The 14,836-nt window shown below is 36.4% G+C and overlaps 1 protein-coding gene across 4 annotated transcripts; it reads right to left on the bottom strand.

Annotated features, from left to right (window-relative positions):
- Positions 1–3,615: 3,615 nt before the first annotated feature.
- GEX3 (gamete-expressed 3) lies at positions 3,616–7,196 on the bottom strand. Of its 4 annotated transcripts, none has more exons than XM_079025563.1 (10): positions 7,070–7,190; positions 6,894–6,982; positions 6,395–6,582; positions 5,988–6,320; positions 5,357–5,912; positions 5,185–5,271; positions 5,057–5,089; positions 4,769–4,971; positions 4,195–4,676; positions 3,616–3,943 (listed from the first exon to the last, which is right to left on the bottom strand). In XM_079025563.1, exons 2-10 carry the CDS (start codon positions 6,964–6,966, stop codon positions 3,826–3,828), a joined length of 2,073 nt encoding a protein of 690 aa, XP_078881689.1. In that variant the 5' UTR covers positions 6,967–6,982; positions 7,070–7,190; the 3' UTR covers positions 3,616–3,825. The 4 variants fall into 4 exon arrangements, with proteins under 4 accessions (XP_078881689.1, XP_078881687.1, XP_078881690.1 ...); XM_079025564.1 differs by having other exon boundaries at positions 3,617–3,943; positions 6,894–6,953; positions 7,070–7,196; XM_079025561.1 differs by having other exon boundaries at positions 6,894–7,190.
- Positions 7,197–14,836: the final 7,640 nt, after the last annotated feature.

Genomic DNA, 14,836 nt, shown 5'->3' on the forward strand with positions numbered 1-14,836 from the left:
ATAATAATAGCCCAGATAATTATTTTAAGTTTCTAATAATGTTACTATAATTAAATAAAAGCTATAATAAATATAGTATAGGCGTAGCCCACTTACAGCGGGTTTTTATTAAAAACCGGGCTTCGCTGGAGCAACGTTTCCGAGCCGAAAGCTTTTCTTCTCGGAGCCGTCGGGCGCTCCGGGGCTTCCTTCTCGTGCTAGGGAGGTTCCCTAGACTTGGGAGGGGTTTAGGGAGGCTACAGAGAAGTTAGAGAAAAAAAGGTTTATGGTGTGAAGAAAATATGAGGAGTTCACCCTTTATTTATAGGAGTTTTATAGTAAAGTAGTCTCCAAGCTTTGTCCGTATCTTCCGCGTATGAGCTCCGTTTTCTACGTTCTTTATATCCACGCGTTGGTATTTACGAGTACTACAACTTTCATATAGACCCCGTCGGCTAATTCTCCTTCTATCTCATATTTACAAAAACTGTATCGAATTCGCCGCACTCGAAAAGTAGAGACTAAGCTTCGTCCATAACTTTCGCATACGATCTCCATTTTTGTCGATATTTATATCCACGTGTTGGTATTTACGAGTACTACAACTTTCATTTAGACCCCGTCGGCTAATTCTCCTTCTATCTCATATTTACAAAAACTGTATCGAATTCGCCGCGCTCGAAAAGTAGAGACTAAGCTTCGTCCATAACTTTCACATACGATCTCCGTTTTTTTCGATATTTATATCCACGCGTTGGTATTTATGAGTACTACAACTTTCATTTAGACCTCGTTGGCTAATTCTCAATCTATCTCGGATTTACAAAAATGTATCGAATTTGCCGCGCTCGAAAAGTAGAGACTAAGCTTCGTCCATAACTTTCGCATACGAGTTTCGTTTTTGACGTTATTTATATTCACGCGTAGGTAAAAATAAAATCTACAACTTTCCTTTTTACTCCGTCGGCTAATTCTCGACCAATTTTAAATTTAATAGTAGGAAGAGATTAGACTGTTAAATGACCGCGAAGAATTCGTAACTCCTTCATACGGACTCCGTTTTCGTCTGTCTTTTTACCGTTGAGTTCCTATTAATGAGATATTCAACTCTAATTTAGGTTGCGTAAGCCAAAAACCGCTCGAACTAAAATTCGAGTTTCGGGCCGTGCACTGCTATGCCAAATCTTAGAAAAATCATAACTTCCTCATACGAAGTCAGATTTGGGCGTTCTTTTTATGGACACTCTCGGTTTAACATTTTCTACTACTTTTGTTTAGATGGATAAGGCTAAAAGTCACTTTATCATAAATTCACTATTTACGCTTTTCGGTGTCGTGCCGGTACCGTTACGAAACTTCGACGGGTCATAACTTCTTCGTTATAACTCGGATTTCGACGTTCTTTATTTCTACAGAACCCTTGATCCATATTCTAAAACTTGGTTAAGATTATTTATTCTAAATAATCCTTTGTCGAAAATTCGTTTTCGACCCATATTATCTCCAAATTGACTAGCCCGGATCTACGAGCGTGACACCACCATCCTAACTACCAGGATGTAATCAATAAACATATCATGCCATAATCCAAATACAAATATATAAAGGGCTGGCCTTGGTGCCTTGGACCCATTGGTATAGTGAGGATAGCTCACAACGCACTGTCGACTCGAAGATAAACTCAAACTCTTGGATTACCGGTACAACTCCACCACCTAAATGCACCATAGAACCATGTTTGTAAATTTCTAATTTCCCAAAATGTTCCTGAAGTCGAAAAAGTCAACCCTTGGTCAAGGTCCAAGTCAACTGTCAAAGTCAACAGTCCATGTTGACCTCAACTCGTTGAGTACATCTAGCCACTCGCCGAGTTCCTAGCATACTCACCAACTCGCCGAGTCACTTGAGTGACTCGTCGAGTTCCTAGTGTTAGTGGCCATAACTCCTTGGCCAACTCGGCGAGTTTTCCCCTTAAAAATCGCCGCGTTCATACGTGTCCAAAGGTTGGGAAAACCTTAGCCGACTCGTCGAGTCATCGACTGACTCGCCGAGCCCAAGACAATCTTCATCGGACTCACCGAGTCGTTCATCCGACTCGTCGAGTCCATTTAGTCATTTATCCATACAGAGGCTTTTTAAGCCATGCTAAGGCTCCATATTGTAGATCCAGTCCCCCAAGGCATGTTTATCACGTAAAGTTGCAAATTTTACGTGCATGCAAAGCCCTAAAGTCTTAAAATGACAAACTAAGCTTGCAATGGAGGTTTTGCACTCAAGGAGAGTCTCATCTTTGCAAAAGTTGGAAGCTTTATGGACTTAAAGACCCAAGAGAGTTCAGATCTGAAGTTACAACTTCAGATCTTAGCTTATACACAAGCAAAGCTTCCAAACATACTAGGAAAGTCCTAAAATCCACCCAAAAGAGATCTAGAATGAAATGAGCCAAGGTAACAACCTAATACCTTCAGAAAGGGTGTCCACTGAAGTAGATCTCTGCTTCCCACGAGTTTCCTTGCTTCAATTTACTTGTTTCCCAAGTGTTTCTTCACCAAGATTCCTCTTCTAAGCTTTAACACACCAAAGAAACACACACACACACACACACAATTTAGGGTTTAAGGGTGCCAAGGAGCTGTAAAAGGGAGGTTGAGGGAGGCCAATGATCCTTTAAATAGGGTGCAATACCCTGAAATTTAGGGTTTCATCTGCCAGCTCCTACTCGTCGAGTCCCTTCTTGGACTCGACGAGTAGGTCACAAAATCACGCAGACCAACTCGTTGCTACTCGACGAGTAGGGCGACCAACTCGTCGAGTAGACCTTGAAAACAAGAAAATTCTAATAAAACTGATACCTGGGAATTGAGGCATTACAACAACTCAAGGGTTTTATAACTTATGATACCTAATTGATTAATATTTTCTCTATATAACAACATTTTTTGTTTTATTGGTTACTCATACTTGTTGCTATTTTCTTTTTATTTCTGTTATCTACAATGCATAAAAATGAAAAAGAAGGTAGACTTGGAGAAATTTACAAAGAGAAAGATGATTAAAAATGATTTAACATATTTTATATGGGAGTTGATCCGTACACAACAATTTTTCTCCGTACACAACAATTGATGCTTTAAAATGTTGTATTGTACAACTATATAACGCATGAATTGTTGTGTATGACAAAAAACTGTTGTGTATAAATCACTTCCCATTTTATATGTACCGCCCAAAAATTTACAATAAATTTGAACTTTTTAAAACAATATTTATTACAACCAAGTCATTAACTTTATTATTAAAAAGTTCCATAACCACTCCCAAAATCAACATAAATCTTTAAAACTCATTTGTAAGTTATAAATCCCAAAATTAAACGGAAGCATTAACCAAATGTATTATGAAAACTCCAACATAACTAATTTGATCCAATGTATACGGTCACACCTTGCCATCCTTCGTACATGATGATACTAAAATAATAGTTTTTAAGGGAAAGTGTAAGTACAAAACTTAGTAGATTTCAACACATACACAATATAACATTACACATGTTCTATCCCTTTCATAAGGATACAACTAACATATAACAACATAACCACACATGTAAATCTAAGAACAAATTAAAAAACAAGTATACATTATCTTGGGACACGTCGGCTAATGTTGATCCCATGTTCAGCCCTCCTATATTGCTTAGTTTGTCGAGCAAATGTCCTATATGTATTCCTCGGTATTTTGAGCGAATACCATACGCATATGCCTCATTATGTTGAGCCGATATCATATACCTACAAGATAGTAACACAACGTAGTACTACCCACATACATCCTACAAGCACATACGAACTAAAATAAATGATTCACAACATCCATACAATATAGTGAGAAACTCATCTCAAACCGCAACGTGAACCTTAACCAAACCTCTTGGAAACCAATGAGACCAATACACCTCAGAACCTCCCTATAATATCATTAAAATTGTATTAATACTAACCGTTTACCCTTAACACAAATATAAGAAATGCACAATTATGAAATATCAAGATGACATGGATTTAACCTAGGAACGTTTACAGAATAACAATGGGTGATAAAAATGAAAAACTTATAATACTTGCCATTCCCCAATGATTCTTGAAAAACACACACACAAATTCAAGAAGCACAAAAAGAAGCTTCTGCAGAATGATAATGATCTCTTTACAGACTTACTTCGTACTTCTTAAAGATAATGGTCTCCTTCGCATACTCCCACCACCAGTTGGCAAATCTCTCTGGTTATCTCCCTCATCAAGAATCTTCACTTGTGTTTGAACAATGTTTAAAGCCTCATCATCACTAAAACTTTCTATCTCCATAGAACCCTTACCCTTCAATTCTCCTTCCTCAACTTCATTATCATCATCGCTATCATCCTCCGAAGAACTGTTACTAATAGTCGCCATACTTTCTTTCCTTCTTCCACTTTTAAAAGACAAGCTCCCGGATTTCTTATCAGAGAGTGGAATTAGGGATTTTGATTCTTGGGTCGTCGTATCTTTTCCTAAACTGTAAGTGGTGGAAAGCTTCCTCTCTATGTCTTCTCTTTCTCTCACCAAATCCCCGAGTTGTTCAATCTCTTCATTCGATGCTGCTTTTTTCTGAAGCTCGGTTATTGTCCTATCAAACACTTTCTTTTGAATCCGAAGCGATTTCTGCGAAATATGCGACAAATTGTTGGATAACTCAAGGGTTACAAAATGGAAAGAGATGTGTATAAATAATAGTATACTATAATCCAGCTTACTCTTTTTTCAAGGAACTTGGCAAGATCTTGGTTTTTAACCTTCTTTTTCATCCAAAATATGCAACAAAATTGTACCAGGCCTACTAGTACTATCATTAGGATTGTTTCAAAGAAGAGAAATAATATAATTGCTTTCTCATTGCCTGTGTAGAGTGTAACATGCTTGGTTTCCATCATTGAACATCTTAATGCATGCTTCTCTTCTGTTGAAAATTGAAATATAAAGTTTATATATAAAACAAGATTCGATCTGATTATAATTTATAACAAAAGTTATTAGATCATTACGTGTGCCAAAGCATGGAAATGGGTTCCCAGTATCTGCATCAAATAGAAACATCAACTTGTGAATCTCAATTGTACTAATTCGACATGACGAGCTCATTGATAACATTAAAAATAAAATAAAAACTTACCTGAAACAGAAAGAAAAGCAAGAAGTACACTCTCATCAAGAAGAAAATGCCTCAGATCACTCTCGTAGAATAAGTTTGACACCGAACCTATCTCGATTAAATTAAAAAAAAAGTCAAAATTATGTAACTTTCAATAGTAAGTTGATGCAAGTGACATAGGAAACCAGATCACCAGGATAGCTTGCATTCCAATACACAGATCCTGTTGTAGGAACAACCAACTTGAAATCGGCATTCAATGGCGTCCCTGCTGAAACATAAGTGTATTCACCAATGATTTGGCTAATCTTTCCCTCGAATTTTCTCTGAGAAATATAAACCGCATATCCAGAGCAATCAAGAACCGGATTAACTACCATCACTGTATCATTGACATATATTCTTTGCATCCATATAACAGTTTTCTCTGGGAATTTCTTAAGAGTCCCAGATGGTGAAATTGAATACAGAAACCCATCCAATGAACCGATAGATATCCAACCACTGATATCAACAACTGGATCAGGGTCTTGTGTGCTTAATGGCCCTATATTTTGCGTCCATACAACGCTTCCAGTTCCAGCATCTAAACCAAGAACAATGGCTCTATCTGCTACAGTGATATACACTTTCCCATTGTTTCCAGCTGTAACTGTTAAATTCTTCCCAAATGAGCTAAGATTCTGAATCCACTTAAAATGTGGACTACGAATTGACACTGCATACAGTTCCCCTTGATTATTCCACACCTGTAATTGTAAAAACATCAGAATTTAAGAATTCAAGAGATAAAAAGGAAAGGAGAAGTTGGAAACTTGGCATACATAAATGTTAGCATCACAATGATCGATGACAGGGGCTGAATCAAAAAAGCAGTCTGTGAAGTTTTTCCAACAACCTTGGCGATACTTCTTTGATTGAGTAATTACAGGTCCAGTACTCCACCTTAGTTTCCCATCGTAGCTGTAAGCAAAGAGTCCCGTTCTTTTTATAGTCACAAGTACACAAAAACTGGTTATGCTTATTGAGAGCCCAATAATCTCATTCATCCCTTCTACACCTGTTTCTGGACCCAAAAACACTTGTGTAGCATTTTTAGAAATTCGGGTGTTGGTAGTATCGACTCTTAGAACTCTGTTCCCTGCAACCAAATACACCTGCCAGTAGAAAAACAGTCATAAACCAGTTTTTATTTGAGGTCCTATAAATCAAGAGTTTGATAGATGCATACTATCTTTCTTGAAGCTCCAAGAACCGGCGTTATACCAAGATTGCATGTGTAATTCAGAGGTATCATCCTGGAAATGGAGCCGGTGTTATGGAAAATCATCAAGTTCTTTTCCAGACATGTGTAAATCTTCTGATCATCACCAATCAAAGGGTTTGATAGCCTGAGTGATTTAGTTGGTCGATCTTTATCTAAAACACATCATATAATTGGTAAAACAAAAAGAAAAAAGCATGTATTGCAAATGTAAATTTCGTGAGTACTTTATCAATGCTGTAATCTACATATTATTCTGATCAATGCTGATATGAAGCTCCTCGAATTATACACAAAAGCATAAGTTTACCACATCAAAGAACAGCCAATAGTCAGCCCAAATTTCAATTTAGAATCTAGATATGATCATAAAATGCTTACTTGTTTCTTAACAGAGATCGAAACACCAAGGATAGCAGAAGACACTAAGAATTAATGTAAGATTACTTTGATACTGGAAACAAACCTGATATAAAGTGTTGATACGACGGGAGATTAAGAAAACCAGACTCCGAGGCAGCAGAAACTAATCGGAACATGAACAGTATAAGAATACTGAAAAATTCAAGAGTAAGAGACATGGTTGAGTAAAAAATCGAAAAGGTTCAAGGGTTTTCATAGGAGAGTGAAGGTAATTCATACTCGAGGATTTCAAATGTAGGAACGGTTATTAAACCGTCGCCGGAACAGTGTTCCTGCCGATCCACCTGGAGGAGTGGACTGTTAACTGTGGAGGCTAATTCGTCTCGTGGTCAAAAAAAAAAAAAAAAAAAAAAAAAACACCGCAATGTCTCGAAATGAGGCCCTCTACGTAAACTCTATTGACCAATGTGGCCCACTATGTAAAAAAAACCATTGATTTTTCTTATATAAAAAGGGAAAATGCAAAAAATAAATAATAATTAAAAAATAAAATTTGATTAAATATCTAGAAAATCCATTTTTTATATCAATTAAGTAATTTTCATTTTTATGATTTTGACAAAATATCAAAGATTGTATTTTATAACCAATACCCATCTCCCTATCTAATAAAAGAGTAGTTCTTTTGCCATGTGTCACAATGTTAGGCATTGTAATTAATATCATGACATTTGTCTATTGACACTTGTCAATCTATTAATTCTCCATTTTAAATTTCAAATTTCAAAATTTAAATCACATTTTAATTACATTAAATTAATATTAATAATATTAGAATAAAAATAAAATAAAGTTTATACAAATTATAATAAAATAAAATTTATATAAATTATAAGATGATATATTTTACGTATTTATTTGAATCAACGATTATAATTTTATATATAACAAAAAAATATATTTTAATTAATAAGTTATTTAAAATTATTAATTAATAGTTTTGAGTTTTTACTTAGAAAGTTTAGTTAGTTTTCTAACCGTGGTTCTCACGGGTTATAAACTAGTATACTATATAAGATAACTTATGATGGTATGACTTTATTCAGTCAATAGATGATGACATGAAACTTTTTTGGTTAAATATTTTTCACACTAAACCCCGTTGTTATTACTCGAATTGGGTTGAATCCTCTGATGTCCTTTAACATAAATAACCTATGCCAAAAATCAATATAAAAAAATATGAATGCAACCAAAACTGTTCAGCTCTATTTACTTTCTTTTTCTCTTTCTTTTGAAGTGGATGAATTTTTGTTAGTAAATAATACTTATGAATGCTGATGGGAGGCGACCATAGAACAAAAACCATCAAATTACCGGTTAGTGACCTTGAACTTGAACTTTTGGTAAAACTGAAAAGTTACAAGTTCATGAGAAGTTTAAATGAAACAAGAAAGAGCAAGAAAAGGAAAAATTTAAACAAATCTCATAAGTTTGTTACTTTGTTTTAGGATTTAGATAAAAATTAAGCAAGGCCCAAATAGCCACTATTTTTGAGCCCTTCATGCAAAATGGGTCATATGGCTATGAAATAGACCCTATGGATACAAAATGGGCTGGATTAGTCCAATATTAGGGTTTTAGACAATGATAATATCCTTATATAGGTGGACAAATTACACGAATGGTCCCTATGGTTTGGTGTTTGTTACGCGCCTAGTCCCTAACTCCATTTTTTAACCCTGTCAATCCTTAATAGTTTGGTTTAGTGCACGCCTGGTCCCTCATCTAACCTTCCGTTTGATTTTGGAGTTAAAACCCCCACGTGCCTTGCACGTTGAGGGGTATTTCCGTCATTTTACTTATTCTTCATACCGCCAGTTTAAGAAATCGATGCGTTCAATTAAACGATCATACTCTACATTACACAATCGTATACCCAAAAAAACACATAGCTATGTTCAAAATCCTTACGTGAAAACCCTAGTAGCGACGACTGCAAGAACGAAGAATCGCAATGGTTTCTTGGCGCATTCGTGGTGAAATGGCTGAAATTGACGTTGATCAAAGTTATGGTATGTTTGATTGACTTTCGTTTGAATGATATTGACTGTTAATTGTTTAATTTTGTTAGCTAAAAACGATTCTCTCCTCTACATCTGGACATCCGACAATGTTTTCAATAAGAATGCACCATGGAGGTGAGTTTACAAGCTTTCCTGGAAGGAAGTATATTCGTGGGAAGCAAACATTTGTTGATTTACTGGACATTGATACCTTTTCCGTTCATGACATTGATGAGATGATGGAAGACCTAGGGTATGCTTCAATAGGTAAACCACTTTACTATCACTTTGAAAGGCCTTTAGGCGATTTAGATTTTGGGTTATTCGCTTTAGCTAGTGATGAAGATGTTCGTTTTTTGGGGAGTTTTGTGGCTAAGCATAAGTTAATTGAGGTATATATAGAGCATGACAAAACTACTCTGCACACCTATTTAATGTCCCCAACCCACAGTAAAGTTCGTATAACGGAGATTACTGAACCTCCATCTTCTTCAAAGAGACTGTTCCTGGAGTGGCATAACACACCTGCTGTTGACTTGGAGGATGACATGGATCACATGGAGAAAGAATCGGGTAATGATCCTACACCCACAGATCATCTGGAGAAGGATTTGGGTAATGATGCTACTCTCACTGATCATATGGAGAATGATTTGGGTAATGATGCTACTCTCACTGATCATATGGAGAATGACTTGGTTAATGATGCTAATGAGTTTGGTAAGTTTGGTGAGTTAGAGAGTGACAATGATGAAAGTGATGATAGTGATTTTTTTGTGGACATTGAAAATATATTAGATGATATTAATGTGGATATGCAAGATTTTGAAATGAATATCGACAAAGATGTGGAATGGGTTGGAGGGTCGTCTAACACTGTGGTTAATGAAGGCACACAGGATGAAGCTTTAGAGGTGATTAACACTGACTTTTTAGCATCTGATTCATCATCAGATGAGGGGATTAATGGTCAAAGAAAGAAATCAATAAGAGCAATTCAAAGGGCACATGAGAATGATGAAGCACTTGTTAGTGAACCCTTCTATATTTTTCAAAAATTTGGTTCAGCAAAGGAGTTTAAGGATAAGGTAAAACTCCATGCCATAGAGACTAGAAGGGAGCTGGCCCTTGAAAAAAATGACAAGAATAGAGTGAGATGGGTTTGTAAGGGAACAATACCAAAGCTTGGGCCTAATGTAGAAGTCAACGATGAAGAAGAAATATGTCCTTGGGTCTTATTAGCTAGTAAATGGAAAAAAGATGTCAACTGGACAGTTAAAACGTACAACAAAGTCCATAAATGTCTTCAAACTAGAACAGTAAAAGCATGTACGTATAAATTCCTCTCTTCTAACATTGTTGAACAGGTTGAAAGTAACCCTACTATTCCAATTAGGGCTTTGCAAGAACAGCTTCAACGGAGGTTTAAGGTAGATCTTTCTAGGATGAAAACATTTAGGGCAAAATCTGAGGCTCTAAACCTTGTGCAAGGAGATTTCGTTACTCAATATAGTTTACTCAGAGATTACATTGTTGAGTTGCAAACTCGTAACCCAGATACGACTGTTAGGGTTGATGTTGAAAGCGAAGGAAATCCACACAGTGAAACGAGGACATTCAGGCGCATTTACATATGCTTGGGAGCTTTAAAGAAAGGCTTCGCAGCTGGAAAGAGGGATTTTCTTGGCTTTGATGGTGCTTTCATGAAGGGTCCATTTCCAGGACAAATTCTTTCAGCCGTGGTAAGTTTTAGTTATGGTTCTTTTACTTATTGTTATACATAAAAATAAGTAAAAATCTATTCATGATTGTTATTTATCATAAAATGCAGGGACTAGATGGTAATAATGGCACATATCCATTGGCATATGCGGTGGTTGAAACAGAGAACATCAGTTCATGGACTTGGTTTTTGAGTTGTCTTGGGGAGGATCTTGGCTTGAATACTAATTCTAATTTCACTTTTATAACAGACAGACAAAAGGTACTAAAATCATAGATTTTTTTACTTTATTTCTAAATTGTTTACTAACAAAATCTATGTATGATTGTTAGGGTATTCTAAATGCAATTGCAACCTTGTTTCCTTGTGCTGAAAGTCGTTACTGTGTTCGTCACATTCGGGATAACATGAGGAAGCAATGGAGGGGTAAACCTTTCGAAGACCTCTTATGGACATGTGCAACTGCAACACATGTACAACAGTTTAACAAAGGCATGGAAGAGCTAAAGAAATTAAACAAGGATTGTTATGAGTGGCTTAAGAAGATACCACCTCAGCACTGGTCTAGGTCCCATTTCACTGGTATAACATTTCACTCTAATAACATTGTTTATGTTTTCCTGGTTTGTGTAGTTTTTTAGAATTGACTTTAATTGATGTGATTGGACAGGGAGAGCACATTCTGATGTGATTCTTAATAACTTGTGTGAAACATTCAATGGAAAACTGAATGAGGGTCGTGATAAACCAATTATTACTTGCCTAGAGTTCATTAGGGAATATTTAATGAAGAAGATTGTGAATGTAGAAAAGGCAATTGGGAAATGTACTGGTCCTTTGACACCTACAGCTATGCAGACTTTGGAAAATATAAAAAAAAGGCAGAAGATTATAGATCTGTATTTTGTGGAAATGGTAAGTATCAGGTAAGTGGCCCTTGGATGGACCAATGCGCGGTGGATGTGGTTCAACAAACATGCTCCTGCAGGAAATGGGAACTCACTGGGATGCCATGCAAACATGTTGTTGCTACTATATGGGAGATGAGGAAGAATAGTATGGATGTTGGAATACCAAAAACTTGGGTGCATGAGGTATATTGGCTAAATACTTGGAAACAGATATACTCATTCAAAATTGAGCCCATTAATGGGAGAAGCATGTGGGAAAAGTCTGTGTTTCCAACAACTTTGGTTCCTCCTAAACATCGTGTCACAATAGGTAGACCAAAGAAGAAACGCAGAAAATCAGCTTATGAAATTGATGACATGGTGAAGGGTAATAGTGCATCAAGAATCCTTCAGTCGGTTACTTGTTCAAAGTGCAACAACATTGGTCATAATGCAAGGAGTTGTAAGGGACAAAAAGCTAGTGCTCCTAGTGGTTCTGGTGGTCCTGGTGGTTCTGGTAAGGGAAAAGGAAAAGCTGGTTGAGGGAAAGAGACTTGATCTATTAGTGAAAGTTTATTTTGTTGGTTAATCAGTTCTTTTGGTTAAACTGTGTCTTTTTGGTAAAACTGTGTCCTTATGGTTAATACTTTTGGGTAAATTATGTTGCTTTTGGTTAACCATTTTGTTGATGTATGAAACTATTAACCATTTTGTTGATGTATGAAACTATATTATGGAAAGTATGGAAACTCAATTACCCTTTATTAAATCCCACTTGTGTTATTGGTTGTTTATGTCGATTGTTAGATTGTTAGCATATGTTATTAGTTGTTTTTGTCAATTGTTAGTGTTTACTTTTCCAAATAAGTTCCATAAACACTTGATGAAAATACATGGCTCATAGGAGTCAAAATAAGCTCCAAAAACACTTAATCAAACACTTAACCAAAATATTATCAAATTCACAAACACTTAATCAAAATACATTCCAGAAACACTTCAAATTCACATACAACAACCAACTAGATGGATCATAGAAGTCAAAATAAGTTCAAAAAAGACAAACATCATACATAGCATACTAGTTGGATCTTCTTAAGCACTACAACTTGTAAATAATGATTCCTATGAACACCCAACTTAAAATAATGATTATCTTCAGCAGTCGATTCTCAGCTTCAACTTTGTTCTTAGCCTTCAACAGCCCTGGAATTATCCTAGTACATCGTCCACATTCTTCCTCATCAACCCATCCAATAAACTTACATTTAGGTCCTTGTCAAGTTCAAATCCAACAGATTTGCAGTCATTGTCACACAAAAGCTTGAGTTAGAATCAGAACGACCTTACCTTCTTTGTGCAGCCATAAAACTTTCTTCCGGGGTTGTCGTCGGTCCATGATGTTAGTATAACACTTGGTTGCCCGCAATTACATTTCATCATTGTTGATTTTTTGGCCATTAAAGAAACGAGAGATGAAATGAGAGAACAAACGTAGAGGAAGAAAAGGGGATGCACTAATCTAGGGTTTTTAAAGGATGAATAAGTAAAATGACGGAAATACCCCTCAACGTGCAAGGCACGTGGGGGTTTTAACTCCAAAATCAAACGGAAGGTTAGATGAGGGACCAGGCGTGCACTAAACCAAACTATTAAGGATTGACAGGGTTAAAAAATGGAGTTAGGGACTAGGCGCGTAACAAACACCAAACCATAGGGACCATTCGTGTAATTTGTCCTATATAGGTTGTATAAGGGCCTCGACACCTTATTCATGACAAATTAGAGACACTTTTTCTTTTGCTATTAAATTGTTTCATTTTACATGTCATATAAGCAAATCGTGTTATAATATCAAGTGGGGAAATAAACAACAAGATGCAACATCAATGTTTTATTTTTGATTTTTTATTTCGAATTTCTTTTTTTTTTTACGTTTTTTTAATCACTAAAATAAATATATTTTTATAAAACATAAAATTTTAAAAACAAAAAAGACATAATATTTAAAATCTAAAATTACGATTACAATTAAAAAAAACATATTTTTAAACCTAAAGTCATAACTAAAATACCATTCAAATTACTCATAAAATCCTAATTAACCCAAATATTGCTTCCTAATTTGTCCCTCATCGCTTGTAGCACCGCTAGATCAGCAGGTGCCAAACCCTCATCGCTCGTCCGAAAATTGACAACTGATGTGTCATTAGTTCCCTCTCTTTTTGCGCTTGCTTCTCCCATGCTTTCCTTTCTAGGAACTCCAAATGATGACGTTTCAACTTATTTTTTTTTATTTTATTAATAAATTGTGCTCGTCGAATTTCGCTCTCATTTCCGCTGCACCTTTTGCTTTCGCCTCAACCTCCTCCGCATGCCTTGCAGCGCGCCTCGCTTCGTCGTGTCCGGGCGGTTGTCGTGGTGGGGATATCTCCTTGATATCATCCGGGATCTCATCAGTGTCGGCGATTAGATCGATGTGAGTCTGTGCGTCCGACACGTCGACCGAACTCGAATTGCGAGATCTTTTGGATTGAACCTCCGATGATGTAGGCATGTTATTCCACTTTGCATCCACTCACAACAACTCCCATGATTTTTCAAAGTTGAAAACATGTCCCATTTCGACCCGATATTGTTCCTTTGTAGATTTGAACAAATCGAAATCGTTGGTTCCGCTTTACTGTTGCGCCTCAAGCTGGTTGTAAATACCGTTGAATTTGCTGCACCACTTAGTTATTTGACCCCATTTGCTGCTCAACATGTCATTGTCGCGATACAATTTTTTCTTCAAAATAGCATGAAACTTGTTGCACACCACCCTCAAAAAGCTCATTTCTTCATTCCATTTCCACGGAGTTCGTCTTTTGAAGTAGTACACCAAGCCGCCGTCAAAGCATATTCCTCCTCTAGTGTCCACCATTGTGGAACGTCTGCATTTTCTGTTTCAATCGCTATCGATTTCCCTTTCCCTTTCCCTCTCCTACTACCTCCCGCTTCCACTTCAATCGATGGTTGTGTTGTAGGTGGTGGTTGGGTGGTTGTTTGTTGCATCGAAACAAACGTAGGGAAAAGATTTTGTTGTGAATTTTGTTGAAGGTAAGGTAAGTTGAGAAATTGCAGTGGTGGTGAAGCGAGATTGAAAGCGGCGCCTTGGTATGAGATTTGTGGTAATCTTTGAGACGATAAAAAGTTGAAATACTTTTTAGAACCCGCAAACCCCAAAAGCAAGGTTGTGTTTGGTTATGTGTTTAGGTTTGATGATGGAAGGGATGTTTAAGTTTTGATCCATTTTTTGATTAAAGAAAATGTATAAAATATAGAGAGAATGATAGAAAGATGTAAAAGTTGAATTAAAATCTACTCT

The sequence above is a fragment of the Lactuca serriola genome, chromosome 2 (genome assembly GCF_051521515.1).
Source record: "Lactuca serriola cultivar US96UC23 chromosome 2, Lser_US96UC23_V15, whole genome shotgun sequence".
NCBI lineage: Eukaryota > Viridiplantae > Streptophyta > Magnoliopsida > Asterales > Asteraceae > Lactuca > Lactuca serriola.